Source organism: Neomonachus schauinslandi, chromosome 3 (genome assembly GCF_002201575.2).
Source record: "Neomonachus schauinslandi chromosome 3, ASM220157v2, whole genome shotgun sequence".
NCBI lineage: Eukaryota > Metazoa > Chordata > Mammalia > Carnivora > Phocidae > Neomonachus > Neomonachus schauinslandi.
In genome coordinates, this window is record NC_058405.1 from 30,192,839 (window position 1) to 30,215,202 (window position 22,364).

At 36.3% G+C, this 22,364-nt stretch overlaps 1 protein-coding gene across 1 annotated transcript in view; it reads left to right on the forward strand.

Annotated features, from left to right (window-relative positions):
• Positions 1-22,364, forward strand: part of MYCBP2 (MYC binding protein 2) — a 272,226-nt gene that overhangs the window by 100,508 nt on the left and 149,354 nt on the right. The window contains exons 21-26 of the mRNA XM_044913540.1: positions 7,201-7,318; positions 12,939-13,143; positions 13,746-13,899; positions 20,294-20,466; positions 21,560-21,685; positions 21,777-21,904. Coding sequence (XP_044769475.1) covers positions 7,201-7,318; positions 12,939-13,143; positions 13,746-13,899; positions 20,294-20,466; positions 21,560-21,685; positions 21,777-21,904 — 904 coding nt within the window. The remainder of the gene's footprint in view (positions 1-7,200; positions 7,319-12,938; positions 13,144-13,745; positions 13,900-20,293; positions 20,467-21,559; positions 21,686-21,776; positions 21,905-22,364) is intronic.

Sequence of the window (22,364 nt, forward strand, 5' to 3'; positions counted from 1 at the left end):
AAGTTGATACAGCAATCATAAATTGGAAACCATGTATTGAGATTGGCAGAGCTACAAGATAGAAATAGTTTGAGTCCCTGACACCGTAGAACTGCCACATTGGCTCCTTACAAGTGGACGCTTAGCTGAGAGAGAAATAAACTTCTATCTTGTTTAAGTCCCTGTTAACTTTGGCTTTCCTAAAACAGCTGAATCTATTTCCTGCTTAATACAGTAGTGAGAATGCTTTTGGCCAAAAGTATAGAAAATCCATCTTTATTAGTTCAAGACTTGAAGAAGAAGTTGCTAAGACAGGATGTGATGTGCAAAGGATTCATTGGGAGAAAGCTCCTGTGGAAGTTAAAAGGGAAAAGAGCAGGAATAAGCAGGGAAAACTGTCAGACACAATGCCCAGGTCACAGGTCTGACCCCTGAGAGAGGAAGGAAGGAAGGATAGAGTAGGAAGTGTCTAGAGTGAAGTGCGGTTCTGAGAGAGTTTCAGGCAGGCAATGGGGTGTCCTCAAGCTGAGGTTGCCTTTGAAGGAGGCCCAAATTGGGCAGAATGGTCCAGCTCAGACATAGGCTGGCAGCAACCTAGGGGAAGAATGGCCACATGGATCCAAAGGAACAGCATCTAAGGCTGTCAGTCAGCTATGCTCCCTAAAGTAGGTTGTCAGAGATCTGAGTGATCCACATATATGGCTGCCTCACCATTGAAACCAGCCTTGTTGATCAAGTCTGGAGATAGGTACAGCAGCTTTAGGCCAGACTTGACTTACTAATTCATTTCGCCATAAGAACCTTCTTTTGTGAATCTCTACTCTGCCTCATTCTCCCTTGTAGTCATAAGATACCTGCCAGAATCAACTGGGTGTATATGGTTTCTCTTTTACATACAGTGAATTACTCTAGTCATTAAATAAAATCCAGGATTTTCACTTCACTTTGTTCTGAAACCACCCCGTTACTCTGGCAGGGATGCAGTTATTGCCATTTATATGGTAAAGACCAATGATTCTTAATCCTGGCTGCACATTGGAATTACCTAGGGAACCTCAGAAATCCTATGCCTGGATTCTACCTCTAGAATTTCTAAGAAGTGTATGTTGGGAGGTGGGGGTGGGGTGGAGGTGGATGGAGGCAGCAAGGGCAGTGCTGGATAGGATCAAGAGTTTTTCCTAAAAGCTGTCCAGACTCTAACGTGCATCAGGATTAAGAACCACTCACTGTCTGTCCCTTGAGGGCAGGGTCAGATCCATTTTCAGTGCACACAAAATGGGTATGAAATGGAATGTCCTTAGTTACTTTGATGAATGTTGTTGCTAATGAGAAGAGATGATTAAGGAACCATTAAGTTGAATTTCTCACTAAAAATATAGGTGTAGCATACATTTGATATTCTTGTCAAGAGATTTGTAAAGTTATCACAATCTTTTTCCTTTTATTTAAGTGTTTTATTTTAATACTAGTTAGTTAACAAAAGCTATCACAATCTTAATGATAAATATTGTGCTTGGAAAGAGAACAAAAGGTCTTTGGCAGAATTAGTTTATCAAATATCACTGGATATGACATTTGGATACTGGATGTTGGGCATGAGAAAATACCAACGGCTTGCAGGGTTGAGCAGTTACAGTCAGGTGTTAGAAGGCAACAGATATTTTGCTTTAGAGTAGAATGACATCAGTGATATGCAGAGACTGAGTCAGGGTTGTAATTTGTATGGGGAAGAATTTGGCAACTTTTCTGTTTTTCACTGAGGCTCATGACATAGAAGAGGGTTTATCATCGTCTTCATTATCATCATCATCATCATCATTGTTGCTGTTATTGATTATTTTGTAGTCATGGCATAAGCTGAGAAAAGTGCATTACGGTTAGACATGATGGACCATCAATTGTGTGCAACAAGAGGGCGCTTCTTCACAAATCGTACTTTGTACTTCAGTGCCATTCCACAGGAAATAATTGGCAAATCACTATATTTCATGGTCTCTCCTGAGTGGGAGGGAAATAGTGAAAATCATGATTATAATCAAATCACAGCTCTGAGGTAACTGTGCGATATGATGAATGATCAGCATAGGCACAAGATTCTGCTACACTACATTGAGGTGTAATGGCTGTTGAAAGAGAAGTGCTCTTGTCAGCTTTTAAAATAGAGAGGTTACCTAAAAACACTGTCTCATAGACCTGATTATATCAGTGAGCACCATCCCTTAATTTGCAGTGACTTGCTCAGGTGATGATATCATAACAATATGCTGAGTATTTTGAATAGCTGGAATTTTTCATCTTCACAAAAATATAATTGGTTTAAATTATTAAAAAGATTTCAGGTTTCTTAAGAAGATTAAACTCTGGTGGGGTTTGCTTTAACTGCTCAAAGTTGTTCTTTTCCCACAGGTACATTTCCATTCCTGGTTCCATTGAGTTGTAGTATGTGGTGTGGGGAGAGCAAACTGGGTAACCCAGTGAAAGAATGCTTACACACTATGCCTGGTGTGCTAAATAGAAATTAGCCAAAACCGTTTCTATTGTAACCACTCTAGTTACCCTGTTTGTCTTGACCCATGGGGGACTTGTAAGGCAGGACACAAGAACTATGGTACTAATTCAGAAACAAATTGGCCACGTATGTGGAGGAACAGCCCCAGGAGGAACAGAGCCCCTATCGCATACATGTTAACTACCACAAAGAAGACATTTAATAGATATTTAGTTAAAGGGGATGATTGGAGCCTATTTTTAAAAGTTTGTAGTAATCAAGTGCTTTTAACTGGAATTTAATGTGTGGTTATGGAAGATCAGTATTGAAGTGTGCATGGTGGCAAAGATTAACAAAATGTTATTGATGGTCGCCTTACTTAATGTGTTGTCCTGGCAGAATGACTGAGTTCATTCTCTGGTTTGGGTCCTGGTTCTATCACCTGGTGCCCGTGTATGACCTTGGCCAAGTTACTTTTCTTTGTCTCTGTTTCTTCCTCTGTTTAACTGGAGTACGTATATTTTCCTCTGAAGGTTCTTGTGAGAATTCAGGGAGATCATGCCCGTTACTTAGCACAGGGCCTAGTCCACAGTAAGTGCTCGGTGATGTTAGCTGCTGCTTTTTAAAGTGATTGTCAGAAAGCTTGTGAGGGCTTCTATACATTCTTATGACATGAGTCTACTAACCCTCTTTTTGGTTTATTTTGTTCATTATGCTTCTAAATGTCTGAATTCCACTTTATTTATTTATTTATTTTTTTACCATTTTCAGTAAACCTTAAACTGGATGTTGACAAAGAGATTATATAGTTTAGATGCTTTTATTCTCTGTTTTCCAGTAGAATTTTGATCATTCTTATAGTGTTTTTTAGTTTCTTCTTTTTCTTGCTAGACTGTCTTCATTCTGCATTAATATATTACCCAATCATAGTATCTGGAACCATTTAGAGAAGGTTGAAATCTTTGCTTCATCTCTTACCAACTATATAACTGCAATTTACTAGGCCTTACTTTAAATATCCCATAGGATTGTTGAAGAATTAATGCAGTGTATGTAAAATGCCTAGTGTGCACACATGCGTGCAAACATACACATGTAGTTTTTCTTTTCCGTTCTTCTTATGTAGTCAAAATAATTTAATAAATGGGCTCACTAATATTATGGAAAGGGTTCAAAGACTGTATTAGAAGGCCTGCCACCAGGTCTTGGGAAAATGCTTGAAGCTCTTCAGATCTACCCATAGAGTTATTTTAATAATCAGTGATAGTTTATGTAAAAGTGCTTTGCATACTACAGACAAGTGAACTGTTATAAGAATGTTCCCTTTATTCTTTGCTACTGGACATTTAGAGAGCATTAGTTCACCATATAGCCCTTGGGGCAATTGTTTTTTTGGCACAACTTCCTGTAGCTCAGAGTTGAAAACCATTTACCTTTCACTACTATTCTTTTTTTTTTTTTTAAGATATTATTTATTTATTTGACAGAGAGATAGACAGAAGAGCACAAGCAGAGGGAGTGGCAGAGGGAGAGAGAGAAGCAGGCTCTGCACTGAGCAGGGAACCCGACGCAGGACTCGATCCCAGGACCCTGAGATCATGACCTGAGCCGAAGGCAGACGCCCAACCATCTGAGCCACCCAGGCGCCCCTTCACTACTATTCTTGGTCATATTACTCCATCCACAAGTTAAAAAACTACTGCTCTTTTGAGGCAGGGCTGTTGGGCTTCACTCCCCTTTTATTACTTACCATTCACCCAATTACCTTTCATTCATCTAAAATTTCGTATCTGTTTCACAGTGTTTTCTGACTCAGAGTCTTGTCACACTCATGAGTGACTTTTTTCTCCTTGTCAGTGGTCCCATACAATATACTTATCTTGACACCTTCTATCTAGTAAATTTTACTTCCACATTCATGATAGTTATTCTTAGGACCCATCTTGGATCCAGCACAGCTCCAGCTCTGAATTCTTAAGTTTAAACACCTCATAATCTGATGATAATTTCTTTTTCTGTTACTTAGCTTTACTTTACTTGGCCTTTGACTTTATCAGTACTTCATTCCCCACTGCCCTTTACATTTTTACTCTCTTCTACCTTTTTTTACTTTATTTTCTCCCCGAGTTAGAGATTGTTATTTATTCTCTTCATCTATACTCTCACCAGTAACCTCAGTTTTCTTTCCCTCTTGATCTCAATGCTAGGGCATGGCACTTCCAGCATGGATCAATCTATCCATGTTTTCCATGTCTAACTTAGGCTTCTGGAAAAAAGTAAATCACTGTATGTGTGCAGATTGTTACCTGACTTCCAGATTCAACCAGGGCTTCTACAATGGGCAGTCATTGTTCTGCTTTTTGGTTTTGAACTATTTGGTTTAACACCTCTTGAGAATTTGATGAAAGATGGGGTCTCTCTTCAGAACAGTAGATATAAGAATATACACATAAAGGTTGGCTTACAAATTTAGAAGGTTCACAGATCTCCTGAAGCTCACTCACAGACTTCCTAGAAGCCTTTGAATCTTAGTTAAAAACTCCTGGTCTACATATTTATTTGTTCCATTCACCACCGTCCCTTTTCTGTAATCTTCAGATCCTCTGCTTTACCCATTTCCTTCTTCTATTCCACCACAGCAAAAATAAAAACCATTAGGTGGGAAATTCTTCAGCCCACCAGCTCTACAAACCTATCTGCATCCATACTACTTCTTTTGCTCCTTCTTTATGTTACTTTGAAAGAGGGACCTGTTCTCATCCATGTTATGAAGCCTACCTACCTTTTCCTTAAGGATCTCGCCCTGTTTCTTTTCTCCTCTCTAAACTGTATCTTTAGCCTTTTTATCTCCACTCATGCCTTTAAACTTATATAAATCTCTATCATCTTAAAAGGAACAAAGCCTGATTGAGCTTCATTTTCCCTTTAGCTGTTGGTTCTCCTTTATTTTTCTTTTTTGTGTGGAGATTCTTGAAGGGGTTTTGCATAGTCTCTGACCCCACTGTTAACTCTTCATCTGCTAGTTTTGTGCCTGTTCTCCACCAAAGAGACCTTTTTCTTACTAAATCGAGTGGTCATTTGTATGTGTATCTAGAGTGTTTAGCATGTACATTATTTCCCCCTTCTTGAAACCTTCTCTTCTGGTAACTATCTTCATAACACATTTCTCCAGAGTTCATTCTTCCTCTTTGTTATGTCTGGGATTGCTGTGAGCTCTTCCTCTGTCCATACCTGAAGTGTTAGAAGAAACTCATAATAAAAATTAAGATCTCTTCTTTGCTCTAATTGTCTTCCTAGATCTCATTCATTTTCATGTCTTAAGTGAATGTTACCACCATCTACTTTGTTGCTTAAGCAAAATACCTTCCTGCCCCATATCAGTCACCTGCCAAGTCTAGTCAGTTCTGTTCCTTACAGCTATCAAATTCATTCATTTCTTTGAATTCATACTGTTTTTTGTTCAGGTCTTCATCATAACTCCCCAGATTATTGGCAAGATTTTCATAACTAGGTTTCCAGGTACTATTCATTGCAGCCTGAATAACCATTAGAAAATATATTTTATGTAATTTTTTAAAAATTTAAATAATGGGGCGCCTGGATGGCTCAGTTGATCTGACTCTTGATTTCACCTCAGGTCATGATCTCAGGGTCATGAGATCAAGCCCTGCATCAGGCTCCACACTGAGCATGGAGCCTGCTTAGGATTCTGTCTCCTTCTCCCTTTGCCCTTCCTGCCTGCTCGTGCTCTCTCTCTTTCTCTCTAAATAAAAAAATTAAATTTTAAAAAATTTAAAGTATCAGAATTGTCTCTAAAACAGAGCTCTCCTATTATGTGTCTACTATTTCTACAGTGATTATTCTAATTACAGATAATGATTATTAAAAGTGGTTAATAAATGCTTAATAAAGTCATACAAGGGTGGATACAATGGATATAAGGATGTCCTTTATTGTAATAGTTACCATTTACTCAGTGTTAAATGTGTGCTAGACATTGATCCAAGCACTTGACATATATGAACTTCTCTATTGTTCATAGGAACCCTACGGGGTAGGGTTTAATATTATCCTCTATGTTATAGAAGAGAAAACTAAAATACAAGAAGGATGAGTACCTTGCTCACAGTCTTGGTCACTGCTGTTGTGTGGTGGAGCCAGGGTTTACACCCAGGCAGTCTAGCTCTAGAGTTGGAGCATCCAGTCACTGCTCTAGTGCCTCTCGCCATACTGTATTCTGATTTCATTAACCACTATGTTAAAATCTAAAATCATGGCTCAGATAAAAAGCTAGAAAAAATTATATAAAATTGATTGTTTTGTATAGCTCCTGGGTTGAATTCCTGTTAAAGCAGCGTATGATTTTTATTTCATCTAATAAATATTTATAGAGATCTCTAACATGCCATTGCTATAAAAGGTAAATTTTTTCCTTTTAGAACAAAGGTAGCACCAGTCTTTCAGAAAAAATAAAAATTATGTGTCCGTAAGTAGGGTAGTAAATTCAGGAAATCTTTAACAATCTCTTTAAAGTCAATGATAATGTCTTTTTCATCTTTGTATATCTGGCACCTAAGATGAAGACAGGCATATAGTATCTCAATAAATATTTACTAAATATACCAGTAGTGCCTTTTATCTCTTCTATTCCTTATTGCAATGTTTATTTATTGCTTTTTATTTCGGTTGAGTCTTGTAAGAAATTGACTTAATTTTTTTTTTTTTTAACCTAGGGGATGTCCCACTCTTGTTCAAGCTTTGCCAGGCCCTAGCACACAAGTTACTGCAGGCAGCAACCACACGGCAGTACTTTTAATGGATGGACAGGTCTTCACATTTGGAAGTTTTTCTGTAAGGAATTTTTTAAGCATTAATAGTATTGCATTGTACCATTGCCAATTTGTCTGTGTCAGCTATTTTTTCTGGTTTCAGTGAAATTCTTGTGTTATAATTATTGCATATGCATATTTCCTATCTCCACATCCAGCACACACAAGACCTGAATGACATTACTGTGAAATAATTATCTTCTCTAGTGTAGTATTAGGATTTATTATATTTAACGGCAGTGTTAGAATTTGACATGCTTATTCCAGGTCAAAATCCTTTAAGCATTCAGTAGAGTTATTCTGTCATTTAAAAGCATATTTCCCAAGTAGCTTGCAAAGATTCATTTTTAACATATAGAACTGTTTCTAATTTAGAACTTCTTAAAAGCCTGGTTTTCGTAGAGTTGTTTAAAATTATAGTTTCCTTTTTCCTCTCCCTCGCTCCCTGTCTCTGTCTGCTTGCCTGTTTTGTTCTCTTTCTGCCAAAGCTTGAAAAGACTGAAAATGCTCTGAGAATTTTGTATAGTTTGGGCATAGTAGAGATCAAGGAAAAGCTTCGTAAGACCGTGCTAATAAGCCTATACCGTCTCTGATGTGGGTAACTACTCAGAACTCCATAACCTAAGTCTCTGGGATGTAATTTGCAACTATTGATTTTTTTTTTAATGTAAATGTGAACTTTCAGAAAAAATCTTTTATTTGGAAATGCTTTTAAACTACAGAAAGATCGCAAAAAGTAAGAATAGTACATAAAACACCTATATACTCTTTTTTTAATTCTTTTTATTTTATTTTACTTTTTTATTAATATGTTAATAACCATACATTACATCATTAGTTTTTGATGTAGTGTTCCATGATTCATTGTTTGCGTATAACACCCAGTGCTCCATTCAATACGTGCCCTCCTTAATACCCATCACCAGGCCAACCCATCCCCCCACTCCCCTCCCCTCTAGAACCCTCAGTTTGTTTCTCAGAGTCCATTGTCTCTTATGGTTCGTCTCCCCCTCTGATTCCCCCGCTTCATTCTTCCCCTCCTGCTATCTTCTTCTTCTTTTTTTTAACATATAATGTATTACTTGTTTCAGAGGTGCAGGTCTGTGATTCAACAGTCTTACACAATTCACAGTGCTCACCATAGCACATACCCTCCTCAATGTCTATCACCCAGCCACCCCATCCCTCCCACCCCCCACCTATATACTCTTGAAACAGCTTCACCTATTGGTATCATTTTGATTTGCTTTATCACTTGCACATGCGTGCTCTTGTTCTCTCTTAAGCACTGTGTGTGTGTGTGTGTGTGTAAAACATATTTTTTTCCTGAATCCTTTAAGAATAACTGCATATATTATGATCCTTTATTCCTGAATACTTCAGTTTGTGGTTTTTTTGATTGATCCAATAATTATTTTTTGGCATTTTTTGTCTCCTCCAATCTAAGATCAGGTATTGCATCTGATTGTCATGTCTCTTTAGTCTCCTTTAATCTGTACCATTTCCACACCTTTTCTTTGTCTATTATGACATTGACATTTTTGAAGAGTATGGTACTTTGTTTTTTTTTAAATAAAATGGTCCTCATTTTTGTTTCTGTGATATTTCCTCATGTTTAGATTCAGGTTGGGTATTCCAGGCCAAAATACTATGTAAGTGATGTTGTGTTCTCCTCAGGCATCACATCTGAAGGCACAAAATGCCCACCTGGAAAATGTCTGATTTTTCTAATGCATAGTTAGTATTTTTTCTCTTGAAACTAATAAGCAGTTTATGGATTGACTTTTTTAATAAGACAGTTTTAAGGTACCTGCTTCTCATATAATTTCCCCCTAGATTTAGGTTCCCATTCTTGCCTAAACCAGTCTTTACTATTAATGACTGCAAAATGAAGATTTTCTAACTCCAGCACCCGCTCACATTTAACAGTTGGCCCTTTGCATTTTTTTGTAAGCAGGAGCCCTTCTTTCTCATTTGGTGTGTTTGGTACAGATCCATGTATTTTTATTTTCCTCATTACTGTCCATAATTATTTGGTTGTGTAGATTGTCTCAGATTTCATGGATCAGAATCCCTTTGAGCTGGCTCCTGTGTTCTTATGACATGCCCCTTCATTTTGGGGGCACTTCCTTACTTCCTGGCATAACAAGTTGTTTCAGGCTTCTCTGTGTCAGTCCTAGAATTAGCCGTTTCTCCAAGAACATGGGTTCTTTTTAGTGGGGAATAGTTTTAGACACCAGTTGAGCACTGAGTGTATTCATTGCAGTGGGGTGTCTTTATATCCACAGTACACATATGTATGCATACCTGTAGGTATTTTAGAAATCATAAGCCCACACCAGTACCTCTACTTCCAATCTATCCCCACAGGGGTCTTTCTTATCTTGACCCATTCCATGTTTGTTTCCTTTCTTCCACAATAAGAATTCTGGCTTCTAACAGTATGAGTACTTATTTCTCATTCACTCAGTCCTGAAATATGGGTAAAATAATTTTATATTTGCTTTTCCCACACCACTATAAAAACAAACTCACTAAAAGGAGTTCAGGATTTGTCTGTCACTCTCACTCTTGCCCCCTTTCACCTGTGTCCTTCCCCACAGCTGACGGCATATAGTCAGATACTGTGTTCATAAGTTATTTGGGTGCTCTCCCCCACCCCATTTCAGTGGAATTATGTTATTCCTTTGGAATAGAGTTGGATTCATCCATTTCAGTTTGCCTTTTTTTTTTTAATTTTAAAAAAACTTTAGTTAATAGTCATAAGAATAGGTACAAATAACAGATTCTTCGTGAAGAACAGCTACAGCCAGTGACCACCCTTCTTCCCCTTGTCCCTGAAAACAAGCACTTTTACAGGTCTGTTTGTCTCACCCTGTCCTGGGTCAGGGGGTCATCTCTGTAAAGTGAGTAAGATCTAATGTCAGGGGTTGGGGGAGAGAGATGCCCTTTCGGCACGGAGATAACTTTGGCCTGGAACAATGAATGAGGCTCCCTACTGTTGCCAAAGGGAGGGCAGATTCAGAGGACTGTTACACAATGGTGTTCCTCTTCTCCCTGTGGTAACAGACTTCCTAGCCATTCCGGGGAAGACTGGTTAAAATGCTGACGCCTGGCATGTCCTGTCTTCTTTGAGCTCTCAGACTTCTAAGGAAAGGGGCTTCTGGTCCAGTGCACTGTTTCAGTTTGCTTTTAGTTTTAGGATCCCTCCTTCATGTCCTTAGATATAATTATATTTCTTTGAATATGTAGAACATTAATATGTTTCCAAAAGTTAAAAGTTACACAAAAATAGCGTACTCAGTCAAGTGTCATCTCCTCCCATATCCCCTTTACTCCATGCTTGTAAGTAATGAACTTCTTTGTGTGTGTGTATATATGTGCATACATATAGTTATTTCCCTTTATTTTTCAAAAGGTAGCATTTTATATATGTTCTTCTGCACTTTGCCCTTATCACTTTACTGTATCTCCTAGAAATCATTCTGTGATAGTTCGTAGAGATCTTCCTTATTCTTTTTTTTATATCTGCATAGTACCCTTGTGCATATATACTATAGGTTATTCAGTTTCTTATGCGTGGACATACTTTCCAATATTTTGCAAGTACTTTCCAATATTTTGCAATGAAAGCAATAAATACTGTTAGAGGTGTACCTTTGAGGTAAATTTCTAGAAGTAAGATGTCTGGGTTGAAGGTTAGTGCCTATGCAGTTTTGTGGGATATTAACAATTCCCTTTATTTTTGCATTCTCACCAGCAATGGTTGAAAATGCCTGTTTCTCCACAGCCTTGTCCACAGAATATGCTGTCATACCTTTTAATTTGCGTCAGTCTCATGGGTGAGAAATGGTCCTGCACACTTTGAAGCCTTTTTCCTGTAGCTGGTGCTGTGAACCTTCATTTCATATTTTGACATTAAGGGTTAGATTTTCTCTTTGGGAGATGATTTTACCAGTGCTTCTTCTAAGTCCTCCATACTCCACTGTTCTCCTTCATAAGCCACCCTTTTGCACTCTTCACTCCCTCTAGCTTGCAGTGGCAAGTCCAGGGTGAAGACTGTTGGAATTTGGTTTCTTCCTCTGGTTACAGGTGACTTAAAGGTCATCAGATCTGCTGTTTCCTAAACTGCTGACGGCTTGAGTCATGCGTGGTTTTCTTTGCCCTGTGTGTTGGTTTTGTGTTGTTTTGGGGAAGAATATGAATAGCAATATTTGAAATCAGACAGCCATTTTTGTCCTCTACCCGCAGAAGTCCTAATTGTGAGCTTTTATGAATTTAACTATGGCTTATGTATAACCACATTCTGAATCCCATGGTGCTGTCCAGTCATCTGTTGTATTTTTGTACTGCTTTTCTGTACATTAGTTGGTTGATAGTAAGGGAATAGATATTTATTTCAGTAGTCAGTGACAAATAGAATTATTTTTCTTCTAAAAGCATAATATATCCTTGAATATGACGTACTTTGCTCACTGTTCACATTTTTTATGCTTTTTTTTTTTTTTTTTGTCAAAAAATAAGGATAGACATTGAAAGAAGCTGAGAATTAACATATTAACATCGAAATTTTGGGCTTCTTCTCTGTTTGTGTGGTTTCCACATTTTTCCTCCCCTGGTTCAGCCCTGTGCTTAAAGCTCTGTTGCTTTTGCAGTCACTTTGTGGCTATATTTTCTTGCTGTGGTATTGAAGGAGGGATAGAATACCCTAGAAACCCGATAGTTGGGTGAGAATTAACCAGGCTATTTGCAGTGCTCCAGTGTTCTTCAGGTTTTTTGCTAATGATTTCTCATTCCTAGGACTTGCAGATGACCCTGGATGCCATGAGACAGCATTTTCCACCCTCCAGAGGGCTTTTGGAAGGGGAGTGCTTTGGGGGGAGGGCAAACTCCTGAACCAGGGGTGGATGTATCTTTACCCATCCACCATCAGCCTTCTTTTATAGCTACTACTAGCTTAGTAATGAGAGACTTTCTGTTGTTTTTTAAATTAAACTCTTACCTAACCTACTACCTATAGACAGCCATAGTTTTTAAGTGAGTTAACAATTATTTACTTAAGATATCATACCTTACCATTGGTTATGCTGTTTATCTTGAAACATAAATAATTTAGTAACACATGATCATGTGTAAAAAATGTAATTTTCTAATTGTATTCACAGTTGTAGTATTCATTATTTTGGCCTTTACCCAAATATTTTCAGACTGTGTGATTTTAGTAGTGACTTTCTATCATCTTAAGTACTATCAACTTAAAATATCAAAGTGATTTTTTTAAAATAACAATTTGTAATACTAATTTTTTAACATATTGTGTATTATACTTTTAAATGTAGGTGAAGACAGTATTTCAGGGTGATTTCTTGGATGGAAGAATTTTTCAGCTTTATTGTTATTTTTAATAATACACTTGGTGGTTTATTAGGAAGAGCATTCCTGAGAATAATAGAAATTATTTTATTCCTTTACAAATTTTGGTCTAAATGTCACATGAATTCATTAATTAAAAAAAAGTACTAACAGTTGATAAAGAATAATTTCTCATAGAGCTGTTTTTGTCTCCTGTCTTCTTAACTTTATAAAAAATTATTGATTGTTTATCTAGTACTATTGTTAATATGGTTTATTTAATCTTTTAGAAAGGACAACTGGGTAGACCAATTTTGGATGTGCCATATTGGAATGCAAAACCAGCTCCCATGCCTAACATTGGATCAAAGTATGGAAGAAAGGCTACCTGGATAGGTGCAAGTGGGGACCAGACCTTCTTACGCATTGATGAAGCACTTATTAATTCTCACGTGCTGGCAACATCAGAAATTTTTGCCAGTAAACACATAATAGGTAATACCCCCAAACAGACGTTCTTCCCAAAATCTTTGTTGTGATTGACAGTAAATGGTTCATCTTTACCTATCATGAGATAGATAATCTTAGAGCTTTTCGTTTTCTTTCTCTTTGAAGAAATTTTAAAGAAGCTTCTAAATGTCTGTGTTTATGTGAGTATTTATAAGCTAGAGAGTGGTGGAAGCATGAGCCAAATTGTAATAGGATAAAACCGGTATTGGAAGGAGGAATTTTTCTGTATTGGTTCTTGTTAAATAAGTGGTAGAAATTAATTTTTATGAAAGGTAACTTAAGTCAAACTTTGAAGTTCCATCTATAGGTATCAATCTATACTTGTGTCTGTGATATCATAAATAATTATATACTGGAGTGATAGAGTATAGAAATTAAGAGCTTGTGTTGTGGATTTAGACAGCCTGAGGTTTTGGTACTAATTCTGTTACTTAAAAGTTTTTAATTAATCTATTGAAGTGTCAGTTTCTTCATCTGTAAAATGGATGTAATAATAATACTTCCCTTATAAATAATACTTATCTTCTAAGCTGAGGCATTATAAAAAGGTAATGCATTTTTAAGATGGATAAATATCTTTCCCCAAGGCTTGGTACCTGCTTCTATATCAGAACCTCCTCCATTTAAATGTCTTCTGATAAATAAAGTGGATGGGAGTTGTAAAACTTTTAATGACTCTGAACAAGAGGACCTGCAAGGATTTGGTGTGTGTCTTGATCCTGTGTATGATGTCATTTGGAGGTAAGCTCTGTTTATAAAATGGAGTAGTAAATAAGTTCTGATCAAATTATACTCTTGTGTTGATATAAAATTCATGTATAAGGCAGAGCTTTTATACATGAGAACTCTTTTTTTTAACTGTGCTTCCCAGGACCTTTGCAGTAAAAGCACTTGTTCTGAGCCAGGCTGCCTCGGATTATCCCAGATCCACAGTATGCTTTCTGTGTCACCTTGGAATGTTTACTTTAACTCTATGTGCTTTACTTCTCTCATTTAAATATTTGGGGTAATAATAGTACCTACCTCATAAATTGTTATGAAGAGTGAAGAATTTAGAGCAGAGGTACATGGTAGGTGCTACTGGGGGCACCTGGGTGGCTCAGTCATTAAGCGTCTGCCTTTGGCTCAGGTCATGATCCCAGAGTCCTGGGATTGAGCCCCGCGTCGGGCTCCCTGCTCAGCGGGAAGCCTGCTTCTCCCTGTCCCACTCCCCCTGCTTGTGTTCCCTCTCTCACTGTGTCTCTCTCTGTCAAATAAATAAATAAAATCTTAAAAAAAAAAAACTGTTTGCTGCTGTCATATTAAGCAGTTATACTTTCAAGAGGTGTTAATTATTTTTGATCTGTCAGCAATCCTGTCTAAATTGTATAGAACTCATTCTATTTTCTTGTTTCCATATATCGAATTATTACCAACTATGTAGAAGAAATTGTGCCAAAGACAATACAAAATAAGATAAATGCCCTTTATGAATGTACGTATATTGCTAGAGAAATGTAGAAATGTATAATATTGCCAAACTGTAGAAACTATAAAAATGTAGAGAATGGATACAGGTACACTAGAGACTCAAATTATGTTGTATTTGCTTAAAATTGATTATGGTGCTTTGTATACATAATGAGTAAAGAAAATTGTTGTCCTCAGCATTTCTAGCTTTGAATACTAGTAGGAGGTGTCCCCTGCATCACCAGATTGACTCATCACAGGACTTACCTTTTTCTTTTTTTTTTCTTTTCCCCTCTTGCATTGTTTATTTGGCCAACCTCAGTGGACAGGAATTAGATAAATTGAAAGGTTTAACTGGCACCAATGAGGAAAGGGAAAAGACTTTTTTGTCTTCTTCCTCTGCCCATGACTACTTTCATTTCTGTCAGCCAGCCAGGTCTTAAGAAGCCATGTTTTCTATCAGTCCTAAGGCTGCATTCAGAGTGAAGGAATTACAGTGCTTCCCGGGTTGCTGACCAGCCTACTGTCGTACTTGGGCATTTTGTGAGAAGGCCTGGAAGCCAGAATTGATTGAGTTTTCAGTCAATTTCAATTTCCCTAGCAGCATTCCACAGGATAGATTAGATAACGAGAGACTAGAGGTGAGTAGTCTCACAGTAATTCTTATGAAGACATGGGGTACTAAGAACCAAAATTGGAGTGGTCACAGTGGGATAGCGTGGAGGAGATAGAAAGGCACAAAGACAGACTAGTCATTAGTTATTTACTGATTACAAGTCTGTATAGAAGAGACTTAGTTACCAAAGAGCAAGCTCTGGTTTGGACTTAGGTTTAAGTTGATGTTTTATTTCCTATAATCTTTATATGTTTTATCTTCAAATGAAAGAAATTTACATTAACAAAATAAAAATCAACAGTGGAGACTTTGTTTATGGATACATTCACTAAATTAGAAATGCATTCTTTAAATTAGTTACTAGCAGAACTGGATTCTAACAGTATAACTAGAGCTATTTCCCTGGAGTCTTAACAGAACTCCAGAACTCAGAAGTGTAGTGTGCAGTTAGTTGAGCCTTGCCTTTTTCACATATGGTGATAGTGATAGGAGAGATGATCTCAAATGCCTTGCCAGGTCCTTGAGTACTTACTCCGTTGTTCCAAAACAGAGATTAAAATTCTCCTCAAATGTTTCACTAAACAGCTGGAAGGTGTTTTCTTGTAATCAGGATCAGAGTTTTATGCCATTATCCTGACTTCTGGCTGTTTTATGTCCTTTGTATTTTTCAGTAGGTACTTATATTTTACAGTCCTCGTAGATGCTGCAGGTTCAGTAGTAGCTCACTTTGACTTTCCTTCCGGGTGGAGTTGGCTTCCTTTTGTATTCTTAACAGCTAACTTTTCCTGAGTAATTAGAAACTTAGCATCTGTAAAAAGCAGATAAATGTTAAGAATAGCAATTTTATTTCCCACTTCAAAATTTATACAGAAATATGTGTTGTTACTTTTTTAACAGCAAAGCAAAACTTGAATTGTGTGGTCCTTCTTCAGATGTTTTTCTTTCCCCATAAAAATCCTGTTAACCTTCTCTATGGGTCACAGGTATTAAGTTTGGTTTATATTGTCTTGACACTTTTTTAAAATGCATGTGTTTTTTAAATACATATAAGAATATATTCATTTTAAAAGCGAGGGGATTTTTTTGCTAAATGACAAAGCAAAAAGTAGATTTTCCCAAGTCAGTACAGTTAAGAACTGCTTTGTTATTAAAACTGTATAGAATTCTGTAGTCTGGATAAACTAAAATATACCTAACTATTTCCCTGTTGATGAACATTTTAGATTACTTTTTAATGTTTTGGTATTACCTATATTGCCAGAGTGAACACACAAACACGTGTGTATATACACACAGTTTGTACTCATGGGAGTGTATTCCCACAAGGTAACTTTCAAGAAGTGGAATTGCTGAGTCAAAAGATTGGCTCATAGAATTGTGATATATACTGCCAAATTGTCCTTCAGTACTCTCTCACCAACTGCTATGAGAATCCATATTTTCCCATACTGTCAGCATCAGTATACAGTACTACTATTATTTTTAATTTTTGCTATTTTAATTTTAGTCAGTAAATATTAAATAGATACTATATGATAAGCAAAAATTGATACAAGTAAATAAGATACATATAAGATTCCCTTGCTCTTAGGGAAGTTGTCTTTTTTATTAAACAGAGATATAGACCATATGAAAGTGAATAAATAATACTCTTTATAGATCTTACTCAGCATCATTAAGGAAAAAGGGATTGCTGTGATTAACAGCAGTGACCTATCTTCTATTCAATGGAGACTGTGTAAGTTAAGAACTTAAAGTATAAGAAAGAAAGAACCAAGTATTTGAAGAGTTAGGGAAAGTTTTCTGAGCCGGGAGAGCTTAGTAGACCCAAATACTTTGGTGCAAGAGCCTGGTTGTGTTTTAGGAATTTGAAGAAAGCCAGTGTGGTTAAAGCATAGTGAGTGAGGGCATGAAATAAATTCAAAGGGGGTAGGCAAGGCCAGGACATGCAGGACTTTGTAGGCTAGATTAAGGAAATAGAATTTTCTTCAAGGGGCGCCTGGGTGGCTCAGTCGTTAAGCGTCTGCCTTCGGCTCAGGTCATGATCCCAGGGTTAGTGAAATTCAGCTAAAGACAAGCAAAACAAGATCGGTTTCATCTCAGAATTAGCAGAAACAATATAAATTATGTATGTATGAAATGTTTAAAAAATAAAAGATGGAATTGAGGAAGCAAAAGAAACTCATAATGAGACTCAAAATGATGAGCCATATTTGAAAAATAACCAAGCAAAACTTTTATAAATGAAGAACAGTTATTTACACAAATGCATGAGTAGACCAGATTTGAAGAGTTGAGAGGAAATTACACAAAAGGACACAGAGACAAGAATATAAAAAATATGAAAGAGATTTGAAGAATATAATGAAAAGATCTAATAGACATCCAAGAAGGAAATTTTAGAGATTAAAGAAAATAGAGGAGAAACAATACTTGAGGAGATAATGCCTAAGAATTTTCCAGAACCAAAAATAAAAAGATTTAAATTCACAAATATTAGAAATTATGTGTTTCCATTATTTGCAATCAGGAGAATTATAGTGAAATTACAGAACACTAAAGCCCAAGAGAAAAATCTTAAAAGCAACCAGAGAGAAATAAATAATATCATACAAAAAAACCCAATTAGATTAAATTAAAAAACAATAGTACAGTTATATTAATGCTACTAACTATAGCAGGTACTTTAATAGAATTTATTCTGTGCCAAGTATTATTTTTGTTTAAAATTTAAAAAAATTTAAATAACTTTTTAATTTTAATTGTGCTAAAAAACATAAAATGTAACCATTTCTAAGTGTACAATTCAGCAGTGTTAAGTATACTCACATTGTTGTATGGTAGACTTCCAGAAGTATTTTCATCTTGCAAAACTGAAACTCTGTACCAAAGAACAACTCCCCATTTCTCCCTCCCTCCAGCCCGTCGCAGCCACCATTCTACGGTCTGTGAATTTGACTACTTTTGATATATAAATACAATCATACAGTACTAGTCTTTTTTGTGACTAGCTTATTTCACTTAGCATCATGTCCTCAAGATTCATTCACATTGCAGCCTGTGACAGAATTCTTTGCTTTTTAAGGCTGAATAACATTCAGTGTTTCTACCGTACTTTATTTATCCACTCATCCATCCATGGATGCTTAAGTTGCTTCCACTTCTTGGCTATTGTGGATAATGCTGCTATGATTGTGAGTGTGCAAATATCACTTCAAGATTCTCCTTTCAGGGGCACCTGGGTGGCTCAGTCATTAAGCGTCTGCCTTCAGCTCAGGTCATGATCCCAGGGTCCTGGGATTGAGCCCCACATTGGGCTCCCTGCTCCGCGGGAAGCCTGCTTCTCCCTCTCCCTCTCCCACTCGCCCTGCTTGTGTTCCCTCTCTCGCTGTCTCTCTCTGTCAAAATAAATAAATAAAAATCTTAAAAAAAAAAAAAAAGATTCTCCTTTCAGTTCTTTTGGATATATACCAAAGATTTGGATTTAAATCTTTTTTTTTTTTTTAAGATTTTATTTATTTATTTGACAGAGCGAGAGAGAGAGAGAGCAGGAATACAAGCAGGGGGAGTGGGAGAGGGAGAAGCAGGCTTCCTGCCCAGCAGGGAGCCCGATGCGGGACTCGATCCCAGGACCCTGGGATCATGACCTGAGCCAAAGGCAGACGCTTAACGACTGAGCCACCCAGGCGCCCCCAAAGATTTGGATTTAATTGCTCTTATATTTAGTAAATTTGGATCATCAAGCACCATTGATTGAGAAGACCATTCTTAATAAATGAATCTGAATGCTAGCTGTATCTGACACAAATCAGATTTTCAAAATAATCATTGTTTTCTGTGTAGGCATACCAGTTAATGAAAAAATGAGGATTTTGTTCTTCCTTCCTGTCTAATCTCGTACTTATGCTTTAGGAGCTATGTATAAAATTATCCATAGCAGCATTTTTTTTTGTAATGGAAAGTAGAGTGGTTTTGATTTTTTTGCTATCAGTAATAGAATGGACAAATAGTTGTAATGTAGTCACATGAGCTATTAATATTTTACAACAACAAGAATAAATGAACTTGCAGTCATATACCGCTGTAAAAATACATTGTTAAGAATATTCTGTTGTTTGAAGAAAGCTAACCACAGAAGAACACATGGTGTATCCTGTTCATGTACAATTCAAAATGTGAAATTTAAGTAATATACAATTTTGATATAAACATATGAAAAATCATAAAAGCAAGAGAATGATAAACTTTTAAAATTCCAGGTAATTGCTACTTTTGAAGGAAAGGGGAAGAAATTAGGTAGGGAAGGAGAGTGGGTAGGGAAGGAGAGCCAGGGTACTTAAAAGATAATGGTAATATTCTTTTTACTAGTGCACATTATACCATTATTCTTCATACCTCATATTGAAAATATTTTGTTACTCTTCTTTTGTATGTACTCTGTAGTTGATAAAAACAACTTTTCCAAAAAGAATTTATAGCAAAAAAAAAAAAAGTGGTAAAGAAGTAGAGGCAGCTTTTTGAGAATTATTTATGGAAGAGATAAGAGAAATGAGGTAATGGTTGGAGGGTATTGTGGGTCCCTTAGGGGTTACTGTTTATGGGTGTTTGAATATCTACGTACCCTTTACTTGTGCTTCCTTTCTGAAAACCGCATTCCAGGTCTTTTGCCCATTTTTGATACTGGGTTGATTGTCTCTTACTGGTTGCAGGAGCTCATATATATTGTAGATACTGTTGTTTTGTCTCATATGTATGTGTCACCTATTTTCTTTCAACTTGCCCTTTGTCTTTAAATGTTATTTATGGAGTTTTTGTTGTACAGAAGCTTCATATATGGATGCATCATGTTTTCCATTGCTCTGTTACTCGTAACGTTTCGTGATCTGTAGAACTGTTTCATTCAAATTATTTCACTTCTAGTGACCAATAATTTTATTTATATATTTAACTCCGAGAAAATAATGAACTACATTTTGTCCTCTTTAAGCTGACTATATTCTCTTTGTATCAATTGTACTTTAGAAATTTAGAAACTGTATGTTGAAGTGCTGTGATTATTCTTTCTTGAAGGTTTCGACCAAATACTAGAGAACTGTGGTGTTACAATGCAGTGGTTGCTGATGCCAGACTTCCTTCTTCAGCAGACATGCAATCCAGATGTAGTATTCTCAGTCCTGAACTTGCCTTACCAGCAGGATCAAGGGCTCTCACCACCCGATCTCATGCAGCTTTGCACATTCTAGGTAGGCTTGCTCTTTTGATGATCAGCTAATTTTCATTAATATGTGCTGAGAACTTTTTTGAGAGAATATTTAGGTTTGTGTTTCATTTTCTCTTGTGTGTTAAACAACAACATGCTAGGTGCAATATAAGTTAAACCCTCTAACTTTAAGAGGTTTGTCCATCCCCCAAACACCAATATATCAGACTTGAACCAACATAATTCATATATGCCCAAATATAAAGCATTCCTGAATATAATTCTAGCAGGGAGATTTTTCTTAATGTTTTTGTTCGGCTTAAATATATAAACTTTAGAGATGCAGTTAGAATATTCAAATGTATAATTATAATACTTAATTTGCATACTTTATTTTAAAATAACAAATTCTATAAAATATATTTATGTAATTATGAATTTTATACATATTACTTCTGTCTCTTATATAACACAGTTTTCCACAGTGCATCAACTTCACTTCTATTTAATTTATAATACAGCATTTTTTCAGAATATATATATATACATATTCTTTTCATAGAAATTTTACACCAGTCCACGTAACTACTTATTTTATTGCTTTTAAAAAGGATCCTTAAAAAGACTCATTCATGCTTATCTAAAATTCGCAGTTGTGAAATCATGTTCCTAAGTATAATTACTAGATCATACATATAATTCCTTGCTTCTTTTTTCTCAAATTTTATCTGGTAATCATTGTAAACATCCAGAACTCGCATTGATTAAGGTTCTCTCAGGCTGCTATGTCTTCCTCATATAGAACTTTAAGAATCTAGAAGTAACTCAGGGTTTCATAAAAGGAAGAACCCTGTAAAGGCTCAAAGATTGAGGGATTCCAACTTTTCAAAGATAAAGTTTTTTGCAAAACATTGACATATAGAATGTGTTTAAATATGATAATTACCCAAACAGAGGGGAATTCTTATTGGTTGTCGGTGTTCTTTCGTGAAACATTGTTTAAAGCTTGGAATACATTTATTGGCACACTCAGAGTTTATTATTTTAATTTATCCCCTACAGCATCTCATACCATCAATATAGTGGGAAATTTTAATTTCAAGGAGTTGAATTTTTGTTTGTTTGTTTGTTTTTAGGTTGCCTTGATACCTTAGCAACTATGCAGGATTTAAAAATGGGTGTTGCAAGTACAGAGGAGGAGACTCAAGCAGTAATGAAGGTTTATTCCAAAGAAGATTATAGTGTAGTAAACAGGTTTGAAAGTATGTATATTTATGTCTAGGAAATATTGGCATATAAGTGAAATATATATATAGGTATTTTACAACATAAATTATTATTTGTATCTTTTAGGTCATGGAGGGGGCTGGGGTTACTCTGCTCATTCAGTAGAAGCTATACGTTTTAGTGCTGACACTGATATTTTACTTGGTGGCCTTGGTTTGTTTGGAGGTAGAGGAGAATATACTGCTAAAATTAAGGTAAGCAGTTTGTTGACACTGTTGCCCTTTTTTGTTTGAAGATGTTGGTTTTGACTTAGTTTATGATTTTATCTATATAATATATAATAAAAAAGGACTTGAGGAAACACTGCTAAAATGTAATGCAATAATATTAAATCTATTGACTCATTAGAAAATCAAAAGTCAAGATGGGAGGAAATGAATAGAAAGTGATTTCTTAATAATTTTAGGCTGAAAAAGACTAGTTCGTCTCAATGTCTTTGTGCTGAGCTTCCTAGTGGTCTAGGAATAGCAGGACATTTTGATATGCCTCCTTTCTGTTAGCCACTTTAATGATGGGGGCACAGCTGTTTTGATGCAGGGACATTTTGATGTAGCTTTAAAAGTTTTTAGCATTTTTGATGCCAAATACTGTGTAAACAGACATGATCACCCTAAGACGGGGACCAGGGATGAAGTGAGAGATGGAATATGGGGT